The following is a 25,780-nucleotide window of genomic DNA, read 5'->3' as shown; positions in this document are numbered from 1 at the left end:
TTTAGGCACTATGGTGTTTTGCAGGAGCTTCAGATTTTGATGCGCGATGAAGGAGCGACCATCGGATGATGAGATGGATCCAATCCGACGGCTGAAGATGGAGGCGGTTTTGGTTATAGAAAATGGGTTTGGGTAAGGGTTTTGGGCCTTGGGTATGCCAAGCCCATATCTTCTTTAAGAACAATTCTTCCTTCTTGAGCCCATTCCTAGCTTTTTGGACGTGCGCTCCATTCTTTGCGGCTTCCTTGCGTAATTCCTCCCGGCTTTTCACTACTTTTCTGCTCTATTCCGCTCCGCAATTCATCCAAACTTTATTTATTACCTAAAAATATAAAATTAATTAAGAAAAATATTTATTCTTGAAAACAATGAAAATACAGAATATGGGATAAAATGTAGAATTAATGCACAAAAGATGAGTTAAATGCCAACAAAAAGGGATAAATATATACAATATTTGGCACTCATCAAATACCCCCAAACCTGAATTTTACTTGTCCTCAAGTAAAACAAAACTAAGGAAATCCTAACTATACCACTGTCGCTGGTCTCTCGAATGCATTTAGCGTATGCACTAAGCCTTTTAAACCACTAAGTGTCCCTAGTGGACGAGTTGAAGTCTCATGAAGGTTTGCTTAGAACGTACCTACAAAGTTCTAGGTCAAAATATAAGCTCAGATTCCATCAAATGTGACATGTGCAAAACAGTTTAAGCTCACAGCAAAATGGAGATGTCAATCTAGCTATCGAAGGCACAATCCTAGCACTGATAACAAATAAAGACATGTGATAAGAGTGTTAAGTGTATCTACACATGTGTAAAGAAAGATCTGAAGTTATGACTACTAATCACCAAGAGATAGTTTCTCAGGCTAAGAACCAAGGTCGAAATCTAGCTAGCTGTCCGGACTTTACGAGAATTGTGAATGAGTTGGAGGTATTTCACAATTACTCGCGTTGTACATCAATGGCATACACCCTCCTTGCTTATTACAATGAAACAACAAAATGACTCTTTACATGACTCTTATTTACATTGACTACTCTCTTTTATTTTTGGAACAAGAGATGATGGAATTGATAAATACTTGATTTTTTTGTATTTTTCTGATATATATATATATTTTTTTTTTTAGAACAAGGAAACACTTTTGATACATATACAAAAGGAAACAAAAGATTACATGACACTTTGCAAGAGGTAGCCCTTTTTGATGCACCCAGTTAAATTCGATGGTTGTCTTTCTTAATGTAACCTCCACCTTCTATCCCAACCAACCAAAGAAAAAGCTAGTCAAGTTTCGTTCAGTATTCTAAAGTGATTGGCAATCGTAACTTCCTATCAAACACCTTGAAGATCGAGGCCATACATGTATTGGTAGATCGTGCGCGTGCAAATTTCTTATCACTATGTGAATTGTGCTAGAATCAGGGTGCCTAAATATCTAGACTAAGACTCCTAATAAATACATATTTGCACAAGAGTCAACATTTCAAGGTAAATGAGCTCCATTTTTATGATTTTTTTTAATTTTTTTAATTTTTTATTTTGATTTTTCAATTTTTTTTGGAATTTTTCAATTTTTTCAAAAAGATGGAGTTTTGTTTTCAATTATGGCATATTATCGTGGTATCTACTCTATACCCCCAAACCTAAACTAAACATTGTCCTCAATGTTTCAAAATATGGAAAGAATTAAAATGCAACATATGGAAAGGGACATGCTGAGTAGAGTAAAAGGAGAGAGAATACCCGATTTCGGCGAAAGCAGAATTAAAACTCCGTTATTCAAGGCAAAAAATCCAACATATTTCAGCCGAGATCATATTGGATTAGCAAAATATATACAAAAGGAACAAAAGGGTTTTTAAGAAATTTTATCTACTGGATTATATACAAAAAATTCACCATACACCAAAAGTCTAAAGAGTTGAGGATCAACCCAAAAGAAAAAGTGTAGAGACATAGAAAGTTTCAAAACACTAAAATTGGACTTAAATGGGAGTGAGAGTGAAAAACCGAATGAATCACCCCTAAACCAAAATTTTTCAACAGGTTCACTTTTAAGCACAAAATCTAACAATTTTAGGGGTGCAGGATTCACAAGGTCTAACTGAAAATGGACTTTGTTCGGGATGGGCAAAGAAATGCATTCCAATTGTGGCTCTTTAAAAGTGTTATATTTTGAAACAAAATAGTCCAAGAGGACTTGGGAGGCACACAGTTCCAATCCTAGATTAGGAATTTTCAGAAAAATCGGTTTGACAATATGGGTACAAACCAAATCTAGGTTGGGTGGAAGGCCATCAGATTGTGACTTAGGTAGAAGAATAGGCATATCATTATCAATCAAATCAAAATCTCCTAACTCATCTACACATGTCACATCATGCTCACAATCATCAATCAAATTGGCAAGATCACAATCAGAATCCTCAACATCATCAACAGATTGATTCTCGTGTATCGGCACATCAGGGGAAACATCACATGGAATACTAGAAGAAATATCATGCATTAAGGTCGGGGCAGAGAAGCCTAATGTATTTGAACCCAAAGGTTCCATAACATTTTCAGTATAGACATGTTCTTCTAACATAACATCATAATCATCATCATGATAGGGATTTTGCAATCTAGGATAATTTTCAATCCTAAGGTCGGAGCTATTACAAGAATAAAACTCTAATTCATGGGGGTGACTCATATCATGTGGTGTTGTTCCTGTTTCCCTAACGGATTCCCATTGATGGGTTTTCTCTGCAATCTCGGCTAAAAAATTCCATGCATCATCCACAGATTTATCAATAAACTCACCATTACACATAGACTCAACCATGGTTCGAGATTTAAAGTCTAGTCCCTCATAGAGGATGACGACAAGTCTCCACTTCTCAAATCCATGGTGCGGACATTCGCTCAACAAATCATTAAAACGTTCAAAATAGTGAAAAACAGTTTCCTCATCCAATTGGACAAAACAATTGATACTTTGACGAATAGCGATGGTCCTATGATGTGGAAAGAATTTTTTGAAAAATAGATCTGTGAGTTGGTCCCAAGTGTTGATTGATTGTGGTCTCAAACCGTAAAACCATGTTTTGGCCCTTTCCTTTAAAGAAAATGTAAACAAACGCAATTTCAGAGAGTCTTCGGACATATGATCAGGTTGCATAGTCCGAAAAATTTGTTCAAACTCTCTTACATGAGTATAGGGGTTCTCAGAATCGAACCCTCGAAATATAGGAAGTATTTGTATCATGCTTGCATTTATTTTAAAAGGGTTATTGGTTTGAGGTAATACAATACATGATAATGGAATTTTTATTGACGGATACATGTATTCATGGAGAGCACGAGGTTGGCCCATATTGAAAAGACACAAAGCCCACTATTTGGTTTTAATGGGTTTTCAGAAATTTGGTTTTTAATGGGTTTGGATTTTTGGGAAAATTTTGGTTTTTGAAATAGGAGCAATTTTTTTTTTTTTTTTTTTTTTTTTTTTTTACACTTAGCCTAGCATAAATTAGCACAACCCATAAAAGAAAATAAAAACAACAATAATAATTACAAACCCATAAAGAAAGAAAAAGAAGAAAAAGAAAAATTATTACAAGCCCAAATAAAAAATAAAGAAAAACAAAAATTATTACAAGCCCACAAATTAAAAATGGAAGCCCACAGGTTGGGTTCTCTTAATGGGTTTAGGCTTACCTTTGAAGCACAGCCCAGCTGCTCAGTTTGGTTGCAAAAGCCCAGTTGGGCTTTGGATCATCCTAAGCTTTTGTCTTTGTTCAGGCCCAGTTGGGCTTGGCTCAACTTGTTAAGCTTGGCAGCAACTTCAGCAGGCCCAGTTGGGCTTGATGGCTCAATTTAGCACCAGGCAGCAGGGGTTGCAGCAGATTTGGCCTGGCACCAGCAGGAGGTAGCAGCAGGTTGCCTTTGCACAGCAGCAACAGCTGAGGCACAGCAGCAGGACCAGGAGCAGCAGCAGGAGAAGCAGCTCAGCAGCAACAGCAGCACCACAAGTTCAGCAGCACCACAAGCAGTAGCTGAACAGGGGCAATGTTGCAGGCTTGGCAGCAGCAGCTCTATTTGGGCTTCACAGCAGCACAACAGCACCAGAGGTTTGTTCTCAGCCTCACAGCAAGGTCACAGTACCTGGTCACTCCACAAAAATGTCAAGGACAGCAAAGAAAGGCAGTGAACAAGAACTGTAATGCAAGATTGACTGCAAGAATGTAAAGATGACTAATATGCAAATATGATATGCAATCAGGACAGCAAGATGCAATGAGTATGCAATGCAAAGATGAATATGCAGTAATGAATGCAAGTTATGATGAGATAAATGCTTACACTAAATGATTATACTAAATGCAAGATATGCAAGTGAATAGCAGCAAAAGAAAGCAAGGAAAAACAGCAACCACACAATGCCAAGTCCCCGGCAGCGGCGCCAAAAACTTGGTAGGCTCTTAAAGATGTAAGAAAATAAGACAAAGGATAAGAAGGCCTACATGTTAAACTGCAAGTGCACAGTTGTCATTGTAGTGTGTATGTGCAAGAACAGGTCATCTCCACAGGGACTTGGGGTGTGTAGTTGAAGTTTCACTATGCTGATAATTGATGCAAAACTAAATGCAAGGTCACAAGGTTGCAGTGACAGTGAAACAGAGATGGTAAAACAACAAGGAGCCAAGGCTATGAGCCAAGGGCAGGGAAGGCAGTGCACTGATTTCATTGCACAGCAAGCTTCAAAATACAAGAAATAAACAGCAAGATAGCTAAGAAATTTAGCTGAGCAGGGGGCAAAACAGAATTGAATTTATAAGTGATTGTAAAGGATTTGTGGCTAAGCCAAGGCTTAGAATCCACCTTTGTGTCCTAGCCAAACAATGCAATTCTAGGTTGAAATTAGGATCTTAAGCATACATTAGAATGGGAGGAGAATCATCTTGCTCACTGATATGCCCCTAGTATTGACTGTCTTTTGACAGCACAGCCAATCACAGGCATATCAGAGCACTGACTTCTTCCCATTACTCAAGCAAGACAAGCATTAAGACGACTATCCTAGCAATTCATCATTTAACAGTGCACTAGGCTTCATCTGAGCCTTAGCCAGTGCAACTTAGCTCATGCTAATCTTGTGAACAACAATAAACATCACACAAGGTAATTCAGACAACACACACATGGTGAGTAATTACAAAAACATGATAAACATAATTAACATTTGAAATGGAAATTAACTGAATTAAGAACTATAATAGAAATTCACAGAACATGGATAATTGAGGGCACTGGCTATTCCAGGCCTCTGAGGTGGTGCTCTGGCTAATCCAGGCCTATCCCATTACAACACCCAAAGACCCCTATTTATACAAAAATCCAAAATTAGGGTTAACACCCTTTTCCCCAAAAACAGAAATTAGGTAAAATTGATTTACCTAATTTAGATGAAATATTCACTCCAACTCGTCGACCCACTCTCCAATTTCTTCTCCTGGTTCATCTCTTGCTTCAATTTCTGCTTTAACATCACTTATATCCCCAATTTCTCACCTAGGGTTTCAGTGAGAAGAAAGATGAGAAATTGGAGAAATTAGTGGTTGATAAAGAGATAGGACGTGATGGTAATGATGGGTTTAGGTTTAGGGTTGGTTTGGTGGTGTAGGGAGTGGTGGTGGCGATGTCAGAGCAGGTGGAGAAGGTGGTGGTGGTTCTGCACAGGGTATGGAGGAGGAGATGTCGATGGAAGAAGGGGAAGGGGATGTTTGGTATGGGTATAGGTATCGGGTGCTCGGGTGTTGGGCGGTTGTAGCAAATTGGATGAACAGCGAGGATGAGCCGTGGGATGTGGAGATGATGGATCAATCTAACGGCTAAAAGTGAAGAGGCTGGCAGAGACCGTTGGATGCAGATATACAACGAAACTAACGGTGCCGGATGGAGTTAGGTGTTGTAGTGTTAAGCGGAAGTATCGAGGTTTGATGCGCAGGCAAAGAAGCGACCGTAGGATCTAAATGTGATCTAATCTGAAGGCTTGGAATTTAGGCACTATGGTGTTTTGTAGGAGCTTCAGATTTTGATGCGCGATGAAGGAGCGACCATCGGATGATGAGATGGATCCAATCCGACGGCTGAAGATGGAGGCGGTTTTGGTTATAGAAAATGGGTTTGGGTAAGGGTTTTGGGCCTTGGGTATGCCAAGCCCATATCTTCTTTAAGAACAATTCTTCCTTCTTGAGCCCATTCCTAGCTTTTTGGACGTGCGCTCCATTCTTTGCGGCTTCCTTGCGTAATTCCTCCCGGCTTTTCACTACTTTTCTGCTCTATTCCGCTCCGCAATTCATCCAAACTTTATTTATTACCTAAAAATATAAAATTAAGTAAGAAAAATATTTATTCTTGAAAACAATGAAAATACAGAATATGGGATAAAATGTAGAATTAATGCACAAAAGATGAGTTAAATGCCAACAAAAAGGGATAAATATATACAATATTTGGCACTCATCACCAGCTAAGTTCGATCTAACGGTTGAAAGATATTAGCTTGAGTCTAATCATGTTTTCTTCTAACGGTGAATATTGAATGCTTTGTTACCAAGGTAACATTGATTGCAAACCCTGATTTGAAGACTATATAAGGGAGAGCTCTAGCAACTGGGAAACCTAATACCCACACCTCCTTGGTGATACTAGTTGTGAATAGAGTCGATTCTCCTTTAACCTTAGGTTTTTCTAAAACCCAGTAGGTTAACGACTTGAAGACTTCATTGGGATTGTGAAGCCAGATCCAGCTATTTTCTCTGTAGTTGCGTATTGTGATCTTGTTGTTTTCTATTGTGATTGGGAACTATCTTTTATAAATTTGGTTCGAGATTAAATCTCCGATAGGCAAGATAAAAAGTAGTCACAAACATCTTCATCTCATCGTTTATGATTCCATAATATCTTGTTTCTCTACCATACTATTAAGATTATTGTGAGGTAATTGATATTTCTAGGATGTTCTTCGGGAATATAAGTCCGGTATATCAATTGGTTCCTGTTCACCTTGATTTATCAAAAGAAGGAACAAAACTCATAGGTATATCTGCGGGAGACAGATTTATCTATTCAATAGACTTTTCTGTGTGAGACAGATTGGTTTATCAAGTCTTCGGCTTTGGGTCGTAGCAACTCTTAGTTGTGGGTAAAATCAGCTAAGGGAATCAAGTGCGCAGAATTCGGCGAGGTTCTAGAGTCGCAAGGAACACGATTGTACCTTGATCAGTGTGAGATTGGTTAGGGCTCAACTACATTCCAGTCTGAAGTTAACTTGGAGTAGGCTAGTGTCTGTAGAGGCTTAAACAGTATGGTGTTCAAATATGGACTAGGTCCCGAGGTTTTTCTGCATTTTCGGTTTCCTCGTTAACGAAACTTCTGGTGTCTATGTTATTTCTTTTCCGCATTATATTTTCTATATAATTGAAATATCACAAGTTGTGTGCAAGTTCAATTAATTGTGAATCCAACCTTTGGTTGTTGATTAAATTGATTGACACTTGGATATTGGTTTTTGATACCGTCCAAGTTATTTACTATATTAAATCGGGCTCCCAAAATCCTATTTGTTTGATTGCAGATTGAATTGAGAAATTGAGATATAACTCTTTGATATACTTTTCTTAAGATTGAGTCTGTCTGTCTAGTTGATTCTCTTGAAAGTTGATAGGTGCAATATTTGCACTAGTTAGGTACTCAAATGGTTTGCTTTCTTGATAGTTTTTATATCATTATGCTTTGATTTTGTTTGCTTTTGAGTTTCTTAGGTATTTGAGGCTATCTTAACCAAAAGGAAGTGGAACTCGCTCAAATCTGGAACTTCTTTGTATCACCTTGAAGAGAACAAAAAGACAAAGAGAACGGCGAAATAATGAGGTCATTCCGACCTCGTATGAGAAAGTTACGCGCAATTGAAGCAAGTCAAAGTTGTGAAAGTTAGAGAATGCACAGAATTGATGAAGGCGCCCACCTGAATTACTCAGGGCAGCCACAGAATGTGAACTGAACTGTCAGTTCTCTAAAGCTGACAGTTGAGTAGAAACTGTTAAGAGCACCATCTCAACTGCTCTGCACCCCCCTTTTCTTTTTCCGGAGGTTGAATTCGAAGAAAAGAGTCTGCTCTTGACGTTGTTGATCATCATTGATGCTGGTTATAAAAAAATACAGGGAAAATAAATTTTCACGGAGAATCATGTGTCCGTGGGAAATCTAAAGGAATAAACTATAAATGAGAGTAAGGATATCAGTTCCAACAAACTGACAAGCCAAGAACGGATATGGGCTGGACTTTATACATAGGCCCATTGGATGTTTCAGAAAATACTACTCACGAGTAGTTTGGACGTGACCTCGGGTCAAGTACGGGGGGATATACTTCAGTACCTATATAGGAGAGATCGAAGGATCTTTTATCATACTTTAGGAGGAGAAGAAAAGAGCTAGGGTTTGGCGATTTTGGATTTGATCATCACGATTGAACCTAGGGTTTGCTTTCTTTTTCTTCTTATTATTTTTTATGGATTTTAAGAAACCCATGAGTAGCTAAACACTTCATATTGGTTAAGAATGTAGTCGGAATCATAAACATGCTACTAAATAAATATATTAGTTTTGTTATCTCAATCAAATTAATATTGTCTTGTTCTATGATTTATTATCGTGTATGATTGTATGATTGTTTGTTTAGGAGCGCTACTAAAGGACCATGAATGCATATCTATAGATAGACTAGGGTTTTGAGATACGTAATTGTTGATAAACCTTGTCATAAGTAGCATATTGTGATTACCAATTGTATTCAAAACCTTTGCGTGATTGCAAGTAGAAGCTTGACCTATGTTAAATAGTTTACTCATAGTATTTCTATTGAATGGTCTAATTCATAGAAATTAAGGCTCTTGAAGGATTAAACCTAATAGCACGTTGTATTTGGTTCTTCACTAAGTAGTATTCACATATTCATCGTTATGGTATCTGATGATATAAGGGATTTACCGGAGTATGCTCTCGATGGGGTACTTTAGGACTCCTGTTAATGAATGATTGAGTGATAACACCATTTATTAGTCGAAGTGCATGAATTATGATTGATGATGAACACTTAACCAGTATTCTCAACTTATTGATTCTCTTTATTCATTCTTTGCTATTATTATTAATTTAATTATTTTAGACTTAAATCAAAAAAAAACCCAGGTTACTTAAGTTTTCGAATACGAATAACAACCCGTATCTCCCCGTGGAACGAATCTGTTCTTAAAACTATACTATTATTTATAATTGTTAAGTGAAAGAAATTAAATTATTTTTGCTTGGCTGACAACCGACCAAAAGTATATTGGAGTTAGTCCATACAGATTGCTAAGAGAAATATTGGGTGGGTTGTTAGACCCCCGCCTTTTAAATTGGTATCAGAGTAGGCAAACACGTTCAAGATCTCATAAGTCTGTGTTTGTAGCGATATGACTCTATGGACAAAAGTGTTATCTCTATAAACGTATCGCCAGTCTTTGACAGCTCAAATTACTTATGGTGGAAAGTTGTTCTGCCTGCCTTTCTTCAAGCGCGTGATTTTCAATCATGGGTTTGTGTAGTTAATGGATATGATCCTACGGAAGTTACAAAAGTCGATGTAACTGTTTCCAAAGGATATTGGTAAATATGATGCTGCCGAGATTCTTGTTGCAAAGAAAAATTCTGACGTTTTAAATGCTATCTTACATGCCATTAACCCAAATCTTCAGCACCATCTGACTACGTGCACTCGGTCTAAAGATGCATGGGATATCTTAGAAACTGTATTCGAATTGAATACCTCTGAAAATGAAGCTAGGATTCAAAACCTAAATTATGATTGGCAAAACCTTCGTATGGCTTAGGAAGATTCATTTGATGAATTTAATCACAAAGTTTCTGAAATTGTTAATGCATCTTTTGCATTGGGTAAGACTATTCCTGAGAAGGACATTGTGATGAAAATTCTCAGATCGTTGCCAGCCAAATACGATTCTAAGAAACATGCCATCGTTGAAGGAAATAACCTTGATACTATTTCCAGAAATTCTCTGGTAGGAAATCTAAAGATGTTTGATCTTGAACTTAGTTAAAGAGAAAAACTTCGAAAGAGTTGCAATTCCATTGCTACTTTTGATGTAAGTTCTATGTATCCAAAATTGATTGATCTGAATGATGAGAATTGTTTTAATTCTACTCTTTCACTGTCTGTACAACAGTTAAAGAAAACTCTTAGGAGAATAAAAAGAAGGTCTTGTAAAAAATCTTCCTCAATCAATGAAATGGATAAGAAAGTTCACAAAAACTATGATAATGGAACTTTTTCCATGTGCTACAAATGTGATCATCACATTTCTGGTGTTCTTATCTAATAAGGAAATGAGTGAGATAACCAAAGCATGGATGTCAACTCTTGACTACTGTATGAAGGAATAAGTCTGTGAAAGCTCTCTTGCTTATTTTGCTGATAATCACGCTTGTTCTTCCAACAGCTCTGATTATTCCATGATAAATAATCAAAATTTTCCAGAAGAAAAATTCGGTCTCTTGACCAAACATCTCTACTTGATTAAGAGAAAATTTCAACTAGAAAAAGAAGTACAGATTAAAAATATTGAAAATCTGGAATGTCAACTGAAAACATTAAGACAAGAAATTGTGATTTCTCGCAATTGTGATGTTATAAAGAAAGATCGAAACTCTTCGATATGTTCTAGCAAACTAAATCAGCATATTACTCATGTGATCTTGTCGTGTTCTAATCTCTCTCATGATAAGAAACACTTGGTTAACTTCACAGAAAATCGGGAGTATACCTTGAATAAAAATCAGGATTACCTGGAAACAGATTGCACAAAGGTTCTTAAAAAAACTTCTTCTAAATCACGTTCTCAGAAGAAGAAAAAGAAATCTCATAAGAAATCTATGTCATTTATTCTCAAAACCATTCATAGTATGCAAAAATCGATAAACAACATGTTCAGAAAAATAAAGGGAAGAAAAATATCCTCTTCGAATTCTCACTCAACAAAGAGGAATATGAAACAAGACTTAACAAAATCATTCTCCTCTCTTGTGAAACCTCCCGATCATTCTTTAAGCTGGAGAAATTACTCTTTATATTTTTTGAAGATTGTTATTGTCTATTTTCCTCTGGACAAGAACAATAATCTCCAAGAGGGATGTCAAAAGATTTCTGCTGACTTTTTCTTGTATCTCCCTTAATTGCTCTAGCTTTGGTTATTTAGCTAAGAACCGTTTCTGAACACTTTAATGTTTTTCCTATCTCTTCTAAGTTTCTGTCAGGGTTTTCGTAAAAGGTATTTTTGGGAATTTATCTCATCTATTCTTCTTTTTAAAGAGATTTATTTCCCTTAAACAAGCATTTCATTTACCTCCTCTATCATGTCCTCTTAAAGCCTTTCCAGTAAAGAGGATGATGTATGGACTGTTCTCTTTCCCTCTAAGAAAGTTCATTTTGGTTCTTCTGATAATGAGATGTATCAAGATAAACATGATTCACCTTATGATGGAAATCCTACTGGTTCTCGTTTTGATAAACTCTCATCAACCATGAATCTTTTCTTGGAGCAAGTACGGGCGTTGAATAATGAAATAGAATCCTTCATCAAAAGACTTGAAGACAAGATGGATAATCTTGAATCCATGATTGATTTAATCGAAGATGAACTTGATGATTACAGGGCATATGAGAAGAGTCTTCAAAGTAAGTGAAATGATTTTCGATTCTTACTTAAATTTATTTTGTCTAGGAAACTTATTATGAGAATTTATTCTTGTGTTTTAAGAAGGATACTAGGGTTTGGAATAGCAATTATTGTGAGTACACATAGTTATTGCCAACGATTTTCATCTTGCAATGTTTTTAAATTTATTTATTTAAATTCTAAAGTTTACTTGGAAGATGATTTTTCAATATTAGTCTTTATAGTTTTGTATATTGCAACTTGTTATGGGATATATATGTCTGCGTCCGTGAACTGTGGTTGTCTCATAGTCGCTCAAAAGTTAAGTCTATCATATGTCTTTATTGATAAAAGATAGAATGAACTTTTGACAACAAAAGTTAAGCCTATTATGTCATTATGCAAATATTGATGAAGATATGATGGACTTTTGTCTGCGAAGATTAAGTCTATTATATGTCTTTATGCAAATATTGATGAAAAATAGAATGAATCTTTGAATATTTCGCAGTATTGGTCTTTCCATGATCCACATCTTTGTGTAAATACTTTACGGCTCCGTAAGTTCTCTTATGTGAGCATTCCGATTAAATTAATCATGGTCTTGCTTGTGGTTAATTTAATTGAGTTTTCTGGATACAAATTCATGTTTGATGAGATTTGTTAAGCAAAGAAATCTTTCTTTTCTTGGAAAAGTAAGGTCGCTCTTGTTATTCTTTCGGGAATGACATTTTATGGAGGAGAGTTCTTAATTAAACTTGTGCTTAATTGCCAAGTCTTTGTGGGAGTGCGGATGTGGAATATCATAAGAGTTTACTTGTATATCTATTAACTCTTTGATAAATGCATTTAGTTTCGACTATATGATTGCATCTAAACAAAGTTGATATGTTTTCTTTTGGTCATGAAGAATCTCCATGAGAATTTCATTAGGATACCACTAGTTTTTGTACATTTGCCAATTTATATTGAAAAACAGGGGGAGACTTAATGTGTAGTTCACACTACAAATACATATGGTTTACGGATCATTTTGTAAGGGGGAGTGGTTTTCATTTGAGGTGAAGTATTGACTAAGGGGGAGCGATACATATCACCATAGTATTGTTGTCAACTTTGTGATACAATTGGACTTTGATGTTGTGTACTAATACTATGACACCGTATAACAATGATTGAGAGCTACTGTTTTCTCATTGTTATAGATGAGGATCTTCAACAAATATGATACTGAGTTGAACACGTTCAGAATCACTGGAGTACTTGGAAGTGACAAAGATTTCGAGTAATGTTGAAGAACCAAGAAAATCAAGCATTTGGATGAGAAGCTACAAAGTTTATTTATTTTGTAATACATATGTATTGATAGTTTTTTCACTAAAATTTATAAAGGGGGAAATTGTTAGAGCACTGCTCGGTCGAACTCGCAAGCGTTGTTATCTCAAGCTAGTTTGTCAAGTTTAGTCGTCAAAACTATAAGTCTTGATTTCTAGTCTACCTATAGTTAAGTCTCGGATTAGGATAGAAAGTATAGTTGAGCATTAGACTTCACGACGTTCATCGATTGAAGAAAAAAAACTATTAAGGGGAGCTTATGGAACTTCATCAACAAAAGGTATGTGGAGACTTGAAATCATCTATCACTCAAAAGTCTATCTACTCTATCTCCTATTTGAGACAAAAATCGTATAGCTATATAGACTTCGATCATACATATTTGATATTTCGAGCTGAGTTTAACTCGCTTTAACCAAGTTCATCTTATATTCTTGGAGAAAGTCAAAATATGATCATGTGAAAATCGCCTGGTACTAGGGCTGTTCATGGTCGGTTTTGGCTCGGTTTCCAGCCAAACCAAAACCGAAACCAATACTATTGGTTTCTAAAAATCTAAACCTAACTAATCCATTAACCATTGGTTCGGTTTCTAAATGGTTTTAGCCGGTTTCGGTTTGTTCCATCGGGTTAATGGAAAACCGATTGTATGTCAGTTTTCTGAAACTGACGGTTCAAATCTTAAAAAAAAAAAATAACAGTTGAATTAACATTTGAATTTTTTTAACCTACCTGAAAATGTAATTAATACACAAGCGTAGTTCATAACTCAAGTTTATAAGCGTAAGTTCAAAATATAAACATTACAGATTCGAAATACATAAGCTCCAAGTTCTGCATGCTCCAAATTCATAAGTTAATTGAAGATTCTGGCGAATGCCGACTGGAGACGAAGAAAAGAAGAATAGAAAAAATGAACTCGTCTGGGGTAAGGGTAGAACGTTGGTTTACAAAGAGTGAGATGGACGGGGTAGATTAAATCTATCTGATTTTAATCAACGGACTATACTTATCGGTTTTCCGTTGGTTTTTGGTTCGGTTTTCAAGTCAAACCAAAACCGAACCAGTAATATCGATTTTCAATTTTTTTTACCATAACCAATCCATTGGTAAATGGTTTGGTTCTGTTTCTTCCTAATCGGTTTGGTTTGGTTTGGTCCGGTTCCGGTGGAAGACCGAAACCATGTTCAGCCCTACCTGATACCATCTTACATGATTTGTGCGAGACAGTCATTTGATGTCGACTCGGAATGTTTTGTATTGATCATTCGATCACTTGAAAATTGATTTGAAGCTAATAGTTTGAGTGAGACAGCTATTGTCGTCTTCTAAGAATGTTTCAATGATTGAAATGGGAGTTTAGAACGATTAACCATGATTGGATATAAACACAGTATGGTACTTGCATATTTGTAATCCAAGACCAGCAATCTAGTATGCATACCCGTACGCGTACTGGTTGGTCAGGTGAAGTCCGGGAGCTATAGTATGCATACACGTATGCGTACTGGCGAAGTCAGTTGAAGTCCAGGAACTTTAGTATGCATACCCGTACACGCACTATATTCAACTGAGTTTGGATGTGATCGACAGTATGCGCACCCGTTTGCATACTGACGAACACAGTCCAAGTCCGGCGACTTAGGTATGCATACCCGTTTGCATACTTGGGTAGGTTAAGTTTAAAATCAGTTTATTCATGAACTAATACATTTATATATTAAGGAATGCAATCTTTTGCAACCCGTGGCTATAATGTTCATAAATTGATTTGAGTGAATCAAAATCGATTTTGCTTTTATTGTGTCTTGTATGATTCTATGAGAATATAAACAATTGAACAACTCTAGAACTAGTTTCATTTGAGTCATTTGAACTAGTTATGGTTAAGATGAAGTCATTATTATTGAGCCAACAAGGTGTACACGTTTAGGTACGGTTATTCATATCTAAATGAAGTCACTTTTCATTTGTGTGTAACAAGCTAAGTTCGATCTAACGGTTGAAAGATATTAGCTTGAGTCTAATCAGGTTTTCATCTAACGGTTAATATTGAATGCTTTGTTACCAAGGTAACACTGATTGCAAACACTGATTTGAAGATTATATAAGGGAGAACTCTAGCAACTGGGAAACTGAATCCCCACATCTCCTGTGTGATACTAGTTGCGACAAGAGTCGATTCTCCTTTAACCTTAGGTTTCTCTAAAACCAAGTAGGTTAACGACTTGAAGACTTCATTGGGATTGTGAAGCCAGACCCAACTATTTTCTTTGTAGTTGCGTGTTCATATGTTGTTGTTTCTTATCGTGATTGAGTATTATCTTCTCTAAGATTGGCTCAAGATTTAATCTCCGATTGGCAAGATAAAAAGTAGTCACAAACATCTTCGTCTCATCGTTTGTGATTCCACAATATCTTGTTTCGCTACCATACGATTAAGATTATTGTGAGGTGATTGATATTTCTAGGATGTTCTTCGGGAATATAAGTCCGGTATATCAATTGGTTCCTGTTCACCTTGATTTATCAAAAGACAGAACAAAACTCATAGGTATATATGCGGGAGACAAATTTATCTATTCAATAGACTATTCTGTGTGAGACAAATTGGTTTATCAACTCTCCGACTTTGGGTCGTAGCAACTCTTAGTTGTAGGTGAGATCAGCTAAGGTAATCAAGTGCGCAGAATCTGGGGTGGTTCTAGAGGCGTAAGGAACGCGACAATACCTTGATCAGTGTGAGATTGGTTATGGCTCAACTATATTCCAGTCCAAGGTTAACTTGGAGTAGGCTAGTGTGTGTAGCAGCTTAACACAGTGTGGTGTTCAAACATGGACTAGGTCCCGGGGTTTTTCTGCATTTGCAGTTTTCTCGTTAACGAAACTTATGGTGTGTGTTATTTTTTTCCTGCGTTATATTTTCAATATAATTGAAATATCACAAGTTGTGCGTAAGTTCAATCAATTGTGAATCCAACCTTTGGTTGTTGATTAAATTGATTGACACTTGGATATTGGTTTTTGATACCGTCCAAGTTATTTCTTATATTCAAACGGGATCGCAAATTCCTATTTGTTTGATTGCAGATTGAATTGAGAAATTGAGATACAACTCTTTGATACACTTTTCTTAAGATTGAGTATGACTGTCTAGTTGATTCTCTTGAAAGTATATTTGAGTTAGTCCTGAAAAAGCGGAGGTCTAACAACCACACCCAATATTTCGATTAGCAATCTGTATGGTTTCTGAAGAAACTATGGAACACTTATTCTGTCATTGTTCTTTTACAAGAGCAATGTGGTTTCTTTGTTTTCCTCATGTTTTGTAAATGGCTGGTAAGTTGGTTGGATGTTAAGTCAAAAATTTTGTATTATACGTTCATGATAAGAATTATACAATAGTGCTTTGGCAGGTTTGGAAAGCAAGATGCAAGCAAGTATTGAGCAGCTAAGACAATAAAAACTCACATTGAAGCTCTGAATCAAACCCATTCTTTGTATAATACTCCTCAAAATCAGCTATTTGTATAGCGACGAATCAACCAACATTACAACTAACAACTGAATTGCTTAAGAGTTATAGATTTTGATTTCGTATTTGTTGATGCTTTAAAACCGATCATTCAAATTCTACACGCTGCGGAATCATCTGGTAAAAATTCAATGGAGTCTTTGGAGAAGCCAGGTGCTGGATCACATACGCCGATTCAGTCATACATGCAGAAGCTCAAGCTCTCTATTCAGATGTACAACGGACTATACAACTGCAGCTGGAAAAAGTAATCTATGTATCATATAATCTTACTCTTGTTCAAGCCATCAATTATGTTCCTTCATTACTGCCTTGGACAAAAAAAAATATTGTGCATAACTGTAAAATTAGAATTTCTTCTTTAGAAAAATCTAGATTTTAGATTTTGATAGGAAGTGTAATCACCAAACTGATGCTTTAGACTAGCTAGGAAAAAACATGTAAGCAAGAATTGGGATATGTTTCCTTCTGAAATCCTTTAAAAAAAAAAATTTATCATCACCCTTACTAATTTGCAAGTTGCTCGCAATTTTGCGACAGCCCAGATGAATGTGTTGAGGTGAATTTCTCGGAGACTCACTGGATTAATGACTTGTTAAGGTAAATGTTTTGAATTTTTTTTCTTTTTTTTGGATAAGTGTAAATAAGTAGATAGCGAATATGAATATTTTCCAGTCAGTTGCTATATGCATTATTGACGGATTTTCCCGCATTCACTGGTTGGCGACAGGTAGAAGATTTTCTTTGGCTAGTGGAGTCAAAACAAACAAAAAGTTATAATTTAGACTATTTTATCTCTTTTGACTCCATAAGAAGCTAAAATATATAACAAAAGAACGGGAAAAAAATGCATATTTACATTTAAAAAATAAAAACAAACGGCTTCTAGAGAGCTTACTTATTTTAATGCGACTCCATTACTGATTTATCCACAGCATGAAAATTGGAAGACGCCCAAAGCATTGTAAAGAAGCTCAAAGCATGCATTGTAAAGGAGCATCAAGTAACCGGAAAAATAAATGAATAATTCAAACGTTCAACCGGAACTTAATTTATAATATGAGTCATGTATAAAGAAAGGGAAAATTGGAAAACTGCCCCAATTTGGAGTGCAATCTTGGAAAACTGCCCCAACGTTAAAAAAAGTTGGAAAACTGCCCCACTGTTAGAAATCTCAGTTAACTCCGCGTGTGCGAGTTCTCACGTGCCAAAACCTTGAACCCTAAACCGACGCCACCACCACCCGAACCTTAAACCTTGAACCCTAAACCTTGAATCCTGAATTTTGAACCCCAAACCCTGAATTCTGAAGGATATATTTGACTTTTTTTTCGCATGTATAAGCTCACACATGTGACTTAACTGGATTTCTAACGGAATGGGACATTTTTCCAACTTTTTAAATGTTGGGGCAGATTTCCAACATTGCACCCAGTTTTGGGGCATTTTTCCAACTTTTGAACCCCCACTTTTTTTTTTCTTTTTTTTTTTGTGTGGTAAGACCAATCCCCACTTTCCAACTAACCTTTTCGTTATTAAATTAAATAATTGTAGTATATAGCATAGGCTGTATACCCTAGTCATACGATTCAATCATCCTAGCTAGCTTAGCCATCTTCACGTCTCCGTTAACAATCTCTTTTTCAGATAAGTCCCCAGTTAAGTGAAACTAAACTCTCCACGTAATAGCAGTAACTCGCATTATCTGAATTCCTCATTTTTATATTATCCTTCTTGGGGGCAAAAACAAGCACATCTTCAAATTTTCCATCCTTAGGATCGTATGAAACAAAATTGTGGTAAGTTATCATTAGGAGCTCACCATTTTGAATCCACAGCGGGTTCAACACATTAGCATTAAAAACGATAAATTTCTTAGTCCACGATTCTTTCACTCCATAATCCAGCATTACCCACACATCAAAACTATCTGTGGAACTGCTAATTAAGCAAAGGCAGTCCGTCAATACTCCCACGTGTTTATACCGCTGCATAGTTTCTTCAGGAATAGACACATCGATGAGTCTCTCATTTATAATATCAAAACTAGCAATAACTTTAGATGAGAAGGAGGAGGGATTTTTGGTGGTGGTACCGCCTAACCAATGAAGAGCTCCATTCAAAAGCAAACCAGGATGCTCTCTTTTTGTTTTGTGGAACAAGTAAGGGATTTTCTCGATAGTTTTCCATAAACCCGATCCTAATGTATAGACCTCTAGTTTGGAATGATTAGATTTTTTACGGTGGATAATTCTTACAAACTTGAAATGATCCACCAAGCTATCATAACCAAATCGGTAGTTAACTACGTTGAATATGGTGTGGTTAAAGTTACGTGGTATTGGAATTTTCTTATATTCTCTAGTTTTCGGGTTCCAAACACAAATATGGTGAATCTCCTTAAAGTTATTAGTTTCAGAAGCTGTTTCCCTAAAAAGACCTAAGCAAATCAAGCCATAACAAGAGCCCAAGATATTAAATGCTATAGTATCATAATAAAGACCTGCCTCATGTAAAGATGGGTAATTCAGCTGAACGGCATCATAACGTCTATCCGTAGTTGGGGTTGATAATGAAGCATAATCTACAGAGTAAACACTTGGATAAACACTTGAATGTATCTTTAAACACGAGGCTAGGACGAAGATCTCGGTGACACATGATAAATTTAGGGCTAAAAATTAGTTTACGCCAGGGCTTGCATACACACCTGCATATTCCGATGGAATTCACCGGTAACATGAGAAAGATATCCGTTTGAATGTCTTCCGGAAGACTAGACATAACTCCTGCTGCTTCTGTTGCTTCTTCTAGGGTTATCTTAGATGTAAGTTAGACAAATCTTCTCCTTTTTATAGGGTTTGATGCGTAACTAGGATTTTTGTGTGAAAGTAGACACACACACATATATATATATATATATGCAGCATTCATAGACGACCTAAAAATGCTCCACTCTGCCTCCAGGATCCGGCCTTGTAGATTCTCTAATGGGCCGAAACAAATCATTTTGGAATAGTTGTGTGGTATAGATTTTTCATGACCCAATGCTGATTTTAAATTTCGCAGTTTTCCTTTATAGGAATAAAATTTGTTAGAAGCGCAATCACACTAAAAAGAAAATGCCAAGGCCGACATCTTGGTGAAGGAAACCTGAATAGCTTAGTTCCCTACCTCAATCGCAGCGTTTCGACCACAAAAACCCGAGGAACTGTACCCATTATGCGTATCTAATTTTCAATACGTATCTACCATTAAAAAAAGGAAAACACAATCAATAAAGAAGCAATGTAGAGCAGTACAAATTAATGAATCAGAAAAACGTGTAGTAGCAAGAGCATAATTAAGCTGTATAAGATATTATGATGCTTTTACCTTCATCATACTAACTTAGGCTTCTTCTTGATTTGGTCGACGACTATTCTGTTCTCCACATAAGTCCCCGAGTTAAGTGGAACTAAGCTCTCCACGTAATAACAATGAATAGCATTGTTTGATTTCTTCATTTTAGTATAGTCCTTTTCCAGAGCAACAACATCCACATGTTTAACTTCTTCGTCCTTCGGATCATATAATACAAAACTGTTGTCACTTACCATCAGAATGTAACCATGTTTAATCCATAGTGGATAAACTAGATCACAACGAGAAGAATATCAAGAGTTAAAGGTAAATTGCTTAGTCCAAGATTCTTTCACTCCATAATCCAACATTATCCATAATTCAATATAATCTGGGCCATTGTGAATTAAACAAAGGCAGTCCATCAGCACTCCGATATGGTTATACGTCGAATCTTGCTGCATAAATTCAAGAAAAAACCAATCCATATGTCCATACCTTGAACGTTGCTGCTTGGTTTCTTCAGGAATAGGCAAATCGGTGAATCTTTCATTGTTGATATCAAAGGTAACGATAAGTTGAGACAAGGAGGTTTTTTTGGTGGTGCTGTTTGTAAATCCTAACCAATGAAGAGCTCCATTCAAAAACAAACCAGGACGATCATTGATGTTACGGTAAAAATTATCTTTTTCTCTGAAGGAGTAGGGATTTTTTCAATAGTTTTCCATACACCCGATCCTAACGTATAAACCTCATAAAAAATTTATTCCTTTCATGATGGTCAATTCTTACAAACTTGTAATCGTCCACGCTACTATCATATATAACCAAATCCGTTGCTGAAGTTGCGATACGCATCAATATAGTCGCAGTTTAATTCACAATAGTAGAATTCACTTGGTGGTATTGGGCCTAAATATTAATGGGCCCAAACAGCGCTGCACTTTATACGTGCGTAACGTGCCCAAGAAGAAACTGTGAGTCTGTGATGGTTGCTGCTTTTGGTCATCCCGTGGGAGAAAAAAAATACTAATTTCAGACATTGAACAAACATTATACTCCCTGCGTATCACATATACGCGGAGGGACCAATTCTTTTAGATTAAGAAAAAATATTGATTTTATAAATTTTTATGTTTTTTCTTGTTTTATCTTTAATTATATATCCAATATTAGGGACACATAATCAATTTTGATGGTTGCCAAACAAATAAATAGGAATAATATAAGTTAAAAATCGTTTTGAAATTTGGACTCCGCCTGTATAGTGGTACAAGAAAAAATGAAAATTCCGTCTATATAATAGGTATGGAGGGAGTACTTAATAGTAATACATAAGTCACATAAATTTTTCTTTTAAAAATAATAGTGGTCGTGTATATATATGCAACCCATGATACTAATTAACTGAGTTTGGAACTCATCAACACAAAAATCTTAATCGATAAAAGAAAAATAGTATGTATTCGGCCGACTCAGTCCATTTTATACGAGTCATTACATATTAAACCAACAATGCCCACTCTTTTACTAAATTTTCAAGTTGGGGATTAAATATTGGGAAAATGGGGATACGCCCCAAAATCGGCGGTCATTGGGAAATGCCACATGATTCCAGTTTTCGGGAATATGTTCCCAGCCGTCCAAATTTCATCCAAAACCGTTAAGTAGTCAACGTTCGCATACACTTAGGATTACTAACACTTTTACAAGATTCGGGTACATATTTGACAGAAAAAACTTCGAAGTAATCAGCAGAGAGAAAGTTCAGACACATTTATGATAAATTCACTATTTAACGGTTCCTTGACGGAAACCGTTATTTTGAACATGTTCCCGAAAACTGGATTCTTGGGGCATTATCCCCAAATAGACAGTCGATTATTGGGCATATCCCCAAGTTTCTCTTCGTGTTTTGCTTTTCTCTTCGTGTTTTGTTATTCTTCTATACCTACGGCTCTACTTCTAGTTCTCTAATGCAGTATAATCTTATTTTGAAAATGGAAAAATATTAGCTAGCAAATGTAGATTGTTGACGATCGTTTTTGTTAAAAGTTGTTGACATTAACCATTAACAGATTAAGGCATGAAAAAATAAAACTCTAAGCATTACAAAAATAAACACCGTAGTAGACTGCAACAAATGGCAGAAAATAAAATGAGTCGGAAAAACAATAATGATAGGTGTTCAGAAGTTTAACCCGAATTTTATATGATTACTAGATCTTGACCCGTACGTAACAGTACGGTTTCAAAAATAAATAAGAATATTTATCTCAGTTTTGTCGTTACTCTATAAAATCATAATTATTCTTCATACTTTTTTATTATTATTTTTATTTCTATAATAACCGAGCTTATTTTAACACTAAAAAATTTAAGCACAACTTCTATAATATAATGTTGTTGCATCATAGCGACACTGAATAAACATTACACACTACTACATTGACCAACTGCAGTACCACCACCAGAACCACCCATTACCACTACATTTTCCACCAGTTCATTATTGTCACTGGATTCATGCACCGCCACTCACAAATATCACACTGACCATCCCTAATATCTATTGATGTAATTATTAACAAAGTTGTTTTGTGGGAGTATATATTTATTATGATAATTAATAAAACATTTATTATGAGGTGAATTTCTAAATTTCAATCATATAATCACTTATAAACACTTATGTAAATAACCATTGACTTATCTTCTCCCTAAACAAATTTTGAGGACAATTCCAAAAATAATTGATAAATTAAGATAAATATCAAATATTTCGAGGATGATACCAAATCATCACGGAAAGAAGGTTGAGCGGAAGTATATCTTGGATCTAAGTTCTTTTGTTTTATATCTCCTTGTCAAATTTATTTCTTATTTAGGTTTGCACAAAAGTGGAGAACTAAAGTTTTTGAATCCACTTCTCATACCGGATGTGAGTGAGAGAATCAATTGTTTATGTTTAGTTTTATAGGAATGTAGGTTTATTATTTTCTTTCGATCAAATTCTCCGCTTTGTTTCTGACTTTTGAGATGGGAAAAAGAGAACACGTAATGATTAATTTCTCAATTAAAGCGTGTATTCATAGAATCTACCACAACCAAGTATTTATCAATTGGGAGGGCAAATCAAGATCGCTCTTTATGTTGACTAACTTCGGTCAACTTTGTTTTATATTACAGAACAAAGAAACGGAAAAAAAAATCACCTAAATAGGATATAACCCATGCCGTAACTGTACGACTCAATAATAAGTTATTTTATTGTGTACTGAATTTGACTCATATTGTTCATTTGCAGCAATCATATCGCGTTGCATTCTAGTGTTTTTTTGATTGTCATGTATTTTAACGAAATTTATTTTTTATCATTAAGACGATCGACCACATCTTGTTTGCTTTATAATGCTAACCGATTTATGGCGACACATAATTAACAGAATATATTACTACTCATCATCACCTGCCACCGCCACAAAATCACCGAATACTACTTCTTTCTCCAACCGCCAACTCTACCACCCCCGCAGTTGGGCGTGCTTTTAATTTTTAATCACAAACGTAAAGTATAAAGTTTAGACTGGACAAAAGTCGTCAATTAATTTATTTTTTTTTTTTTTTTGTCGCGTTCTCTTTTATATTGTAGCTAATTTTATTTTAACGCTAAAAACCATGATTTATTCGATCGGGTACCATATATAGTAAGGATATCATTTGGGTGATCCAGCGATCATGATCATATTGTCTTATATATCTAGTACCATCATCGAAAGATTTGGTTTTTGTCCTTACCAATCGTGCTAAAAACAGCCAACTATATCTTTCAAAATACAATATTAATTACATGTTTTGTAAAGACACAAACTATTATTGTCCACCACTATTGACCAACTACCACCACCATAAACTATTTGTTTCACCACCAGTAATGTTACCGCCTCCACCACTCACAAACACTCGCCACCATTTCTACCACTCATTACTTTTTCCACCACTACCATTTAGTAATACTATGATTTTTAGTAAAATTAATTATTAATAAAAATATGTATTTATTTATGAGATTAATTAAGAGGATATTTATAATAAAATATTAGTTAATCATTCATTATAAACAATTAATGATACATTAATTAATAATAAATTTATAATTTTTAAGTTGAACAGACAACAATCGTAGATTCAACTTCTTCCTAGATAAATCTCAGTCACTCTTTATCTGGGCTAAGTTATCCAAACTATGCTTTGTATTCTAGACTAGCCCTTAACCCGTGTCGTTGGTTCATTTTTAATATATCGTATAATTTGTGTCATGAATACTTATCAACTCCTTATGATTTAATATTGGTTTGTCATAAAAATAGTCGGGATTTTCCTCTCTTTTTTTCTTGTTTTTTCCTTTAATATTTTACCGCCGGAGATTTGCTCAAACGAAAGAAATATAAACTTAACTTCCAGACACTTTTTTATTTAGGTTCATTGCTTATAATGAGATAATGCTCTACATGAACATGGAAGTTTAAATATTTTTTAGAAATATGTCGTCAACAGCGCTCATCTCAGTGAAATCAACTAATCAATATCGTCCATAAAAGTCTCCCCATGCTCCTATTTCGCTCCAGCTGACTCATCTATCATGGTCATGTTGTCGATCCTCCAAATAGGCAGAGAATAATATTTTTTTGCATCGAACGGATGATACAAACTCTCCAATGTGACATGATTTTCCTGTAATTTTTCAACACTCATTAGATGACAATGTTTAAAATGTGTACCAATTACCTTTTCGAAGGGATTGTATATATGCAAACCTCTGCCATTAAATCTTCAACAAAGTATTGTGCCCAGCAGTTTCTCTTAACGAAGGCTTTGGTAACTTCAAAAGTCTTGGACATTTTGTCACTTCCATATGTTCCTACCTTCATTTGGAATACAATCTGGCGACACATTACCTCATAAAGAACCTTGAACACATATTGTACTCCCTGATCCTATTTCAAATTTACAGGTTGTCAATAGATCCTTCACCAAAAGTTGACATCTTCTACGTTGAATATTTATTAAAAAAAAATATGGTATTGTGGATCGTTGCTTTCTAAGATTGTAGTTTTCAAAATTGGTCTCTTCAAGTCCCACGGCTTTCTAAGTTTATATATCCTGTTTATTTTTAATATTTTAGTTAGCCATATTATGTTTGTTACTAACTTTAAACTTGATGTCATCTCCTACTGTAAACTTTATGTGATTTCATAATCGAAATAATTATACCTCTTTCATTCATAATAAGTAATCCGCCGTATATCCCAACAATTCTTCTACAGCAATTCGTTTCTTTTGCCGTTTCCAGACCATTGGTAGCCATTATTGTCAAACGCAATCTGTATAATTTTTGTTGATGTTATGTATTTGCAATGTTCATTTTTATTAAATAAATAGATTGTGGTAAAACTAAAACTAAAAATAAAAAAGAAAATAAGTATTACATCGGGTCTAAGTTACTATATCCAAAATACTCCGGACACTGCTTCTGGTGCCTTGTTTCCTCAAATTCATCGTTGCATTCTAGACAGTACATGCAACACCAATCATTTGCGAAGTGAGCTATTTGCGCAAGTATGGTCAATGTATCCCTTACCTGTAATAATAATAACACGTCAATTTTTTTCAAGGCGTCCAGTTGTAAATGGTATGAATCTAATAGGTTTGAATTGTACCTCAATCTTAGATATCACCTTCTTCTCACATAACATAGCAATTGAGGAAGGACAAATCTTGACCACTCTT

General features: G+C 35.5%; 1 protein-coding gene across 1 annotated transcript; it reads right to left on the bottom strand.

Annotated features, from left to right (window-relative positions):
• Nucleotides 1-18,291: 18,291 nt before the first annotated feature.
• Nucleotides 18,292-25,358, bottom strand: LOC113305193 (F-box protein At3g07870-like). The gene is made up of 2 exons (XM_026554281.1): nucleotides 25,265-25,358; nucleotides 18,292-19,232 (listed from the first exon to the last, which is right to left on the bottom strand). Exons 1-2 carry the CDS (start codon nucleotides 25,356-25,358, stop codon nucleotides 18,292-18,294), a joined length of 1,035 nt encoding a protein of 344 aa, XP_026410066.1.
• Nucleotides 25,359-25,780: the final 422 nt, after the last annotated feature.

This window comes from Papaver somniferum, chromosome 8 (genome assembly GCF_003573695.1).
Source record: "Papaver somniferum cultivar HN1 chromosome 8, ASM357369v1, whole genome shotgun sequence".
NCBI classification, from domain to species: Eukaryota; Viridiplantae; Streptophyta; class Magnoliopsida; order Ranunculales; family Papaveraceae; genus Papaver; species Papaver somniferum.
The sequence above is the reverse complement of the archived record's forward strand: the minus strand, read 5'-3'. Positions and strand labels throughout refer to the sequence as shown.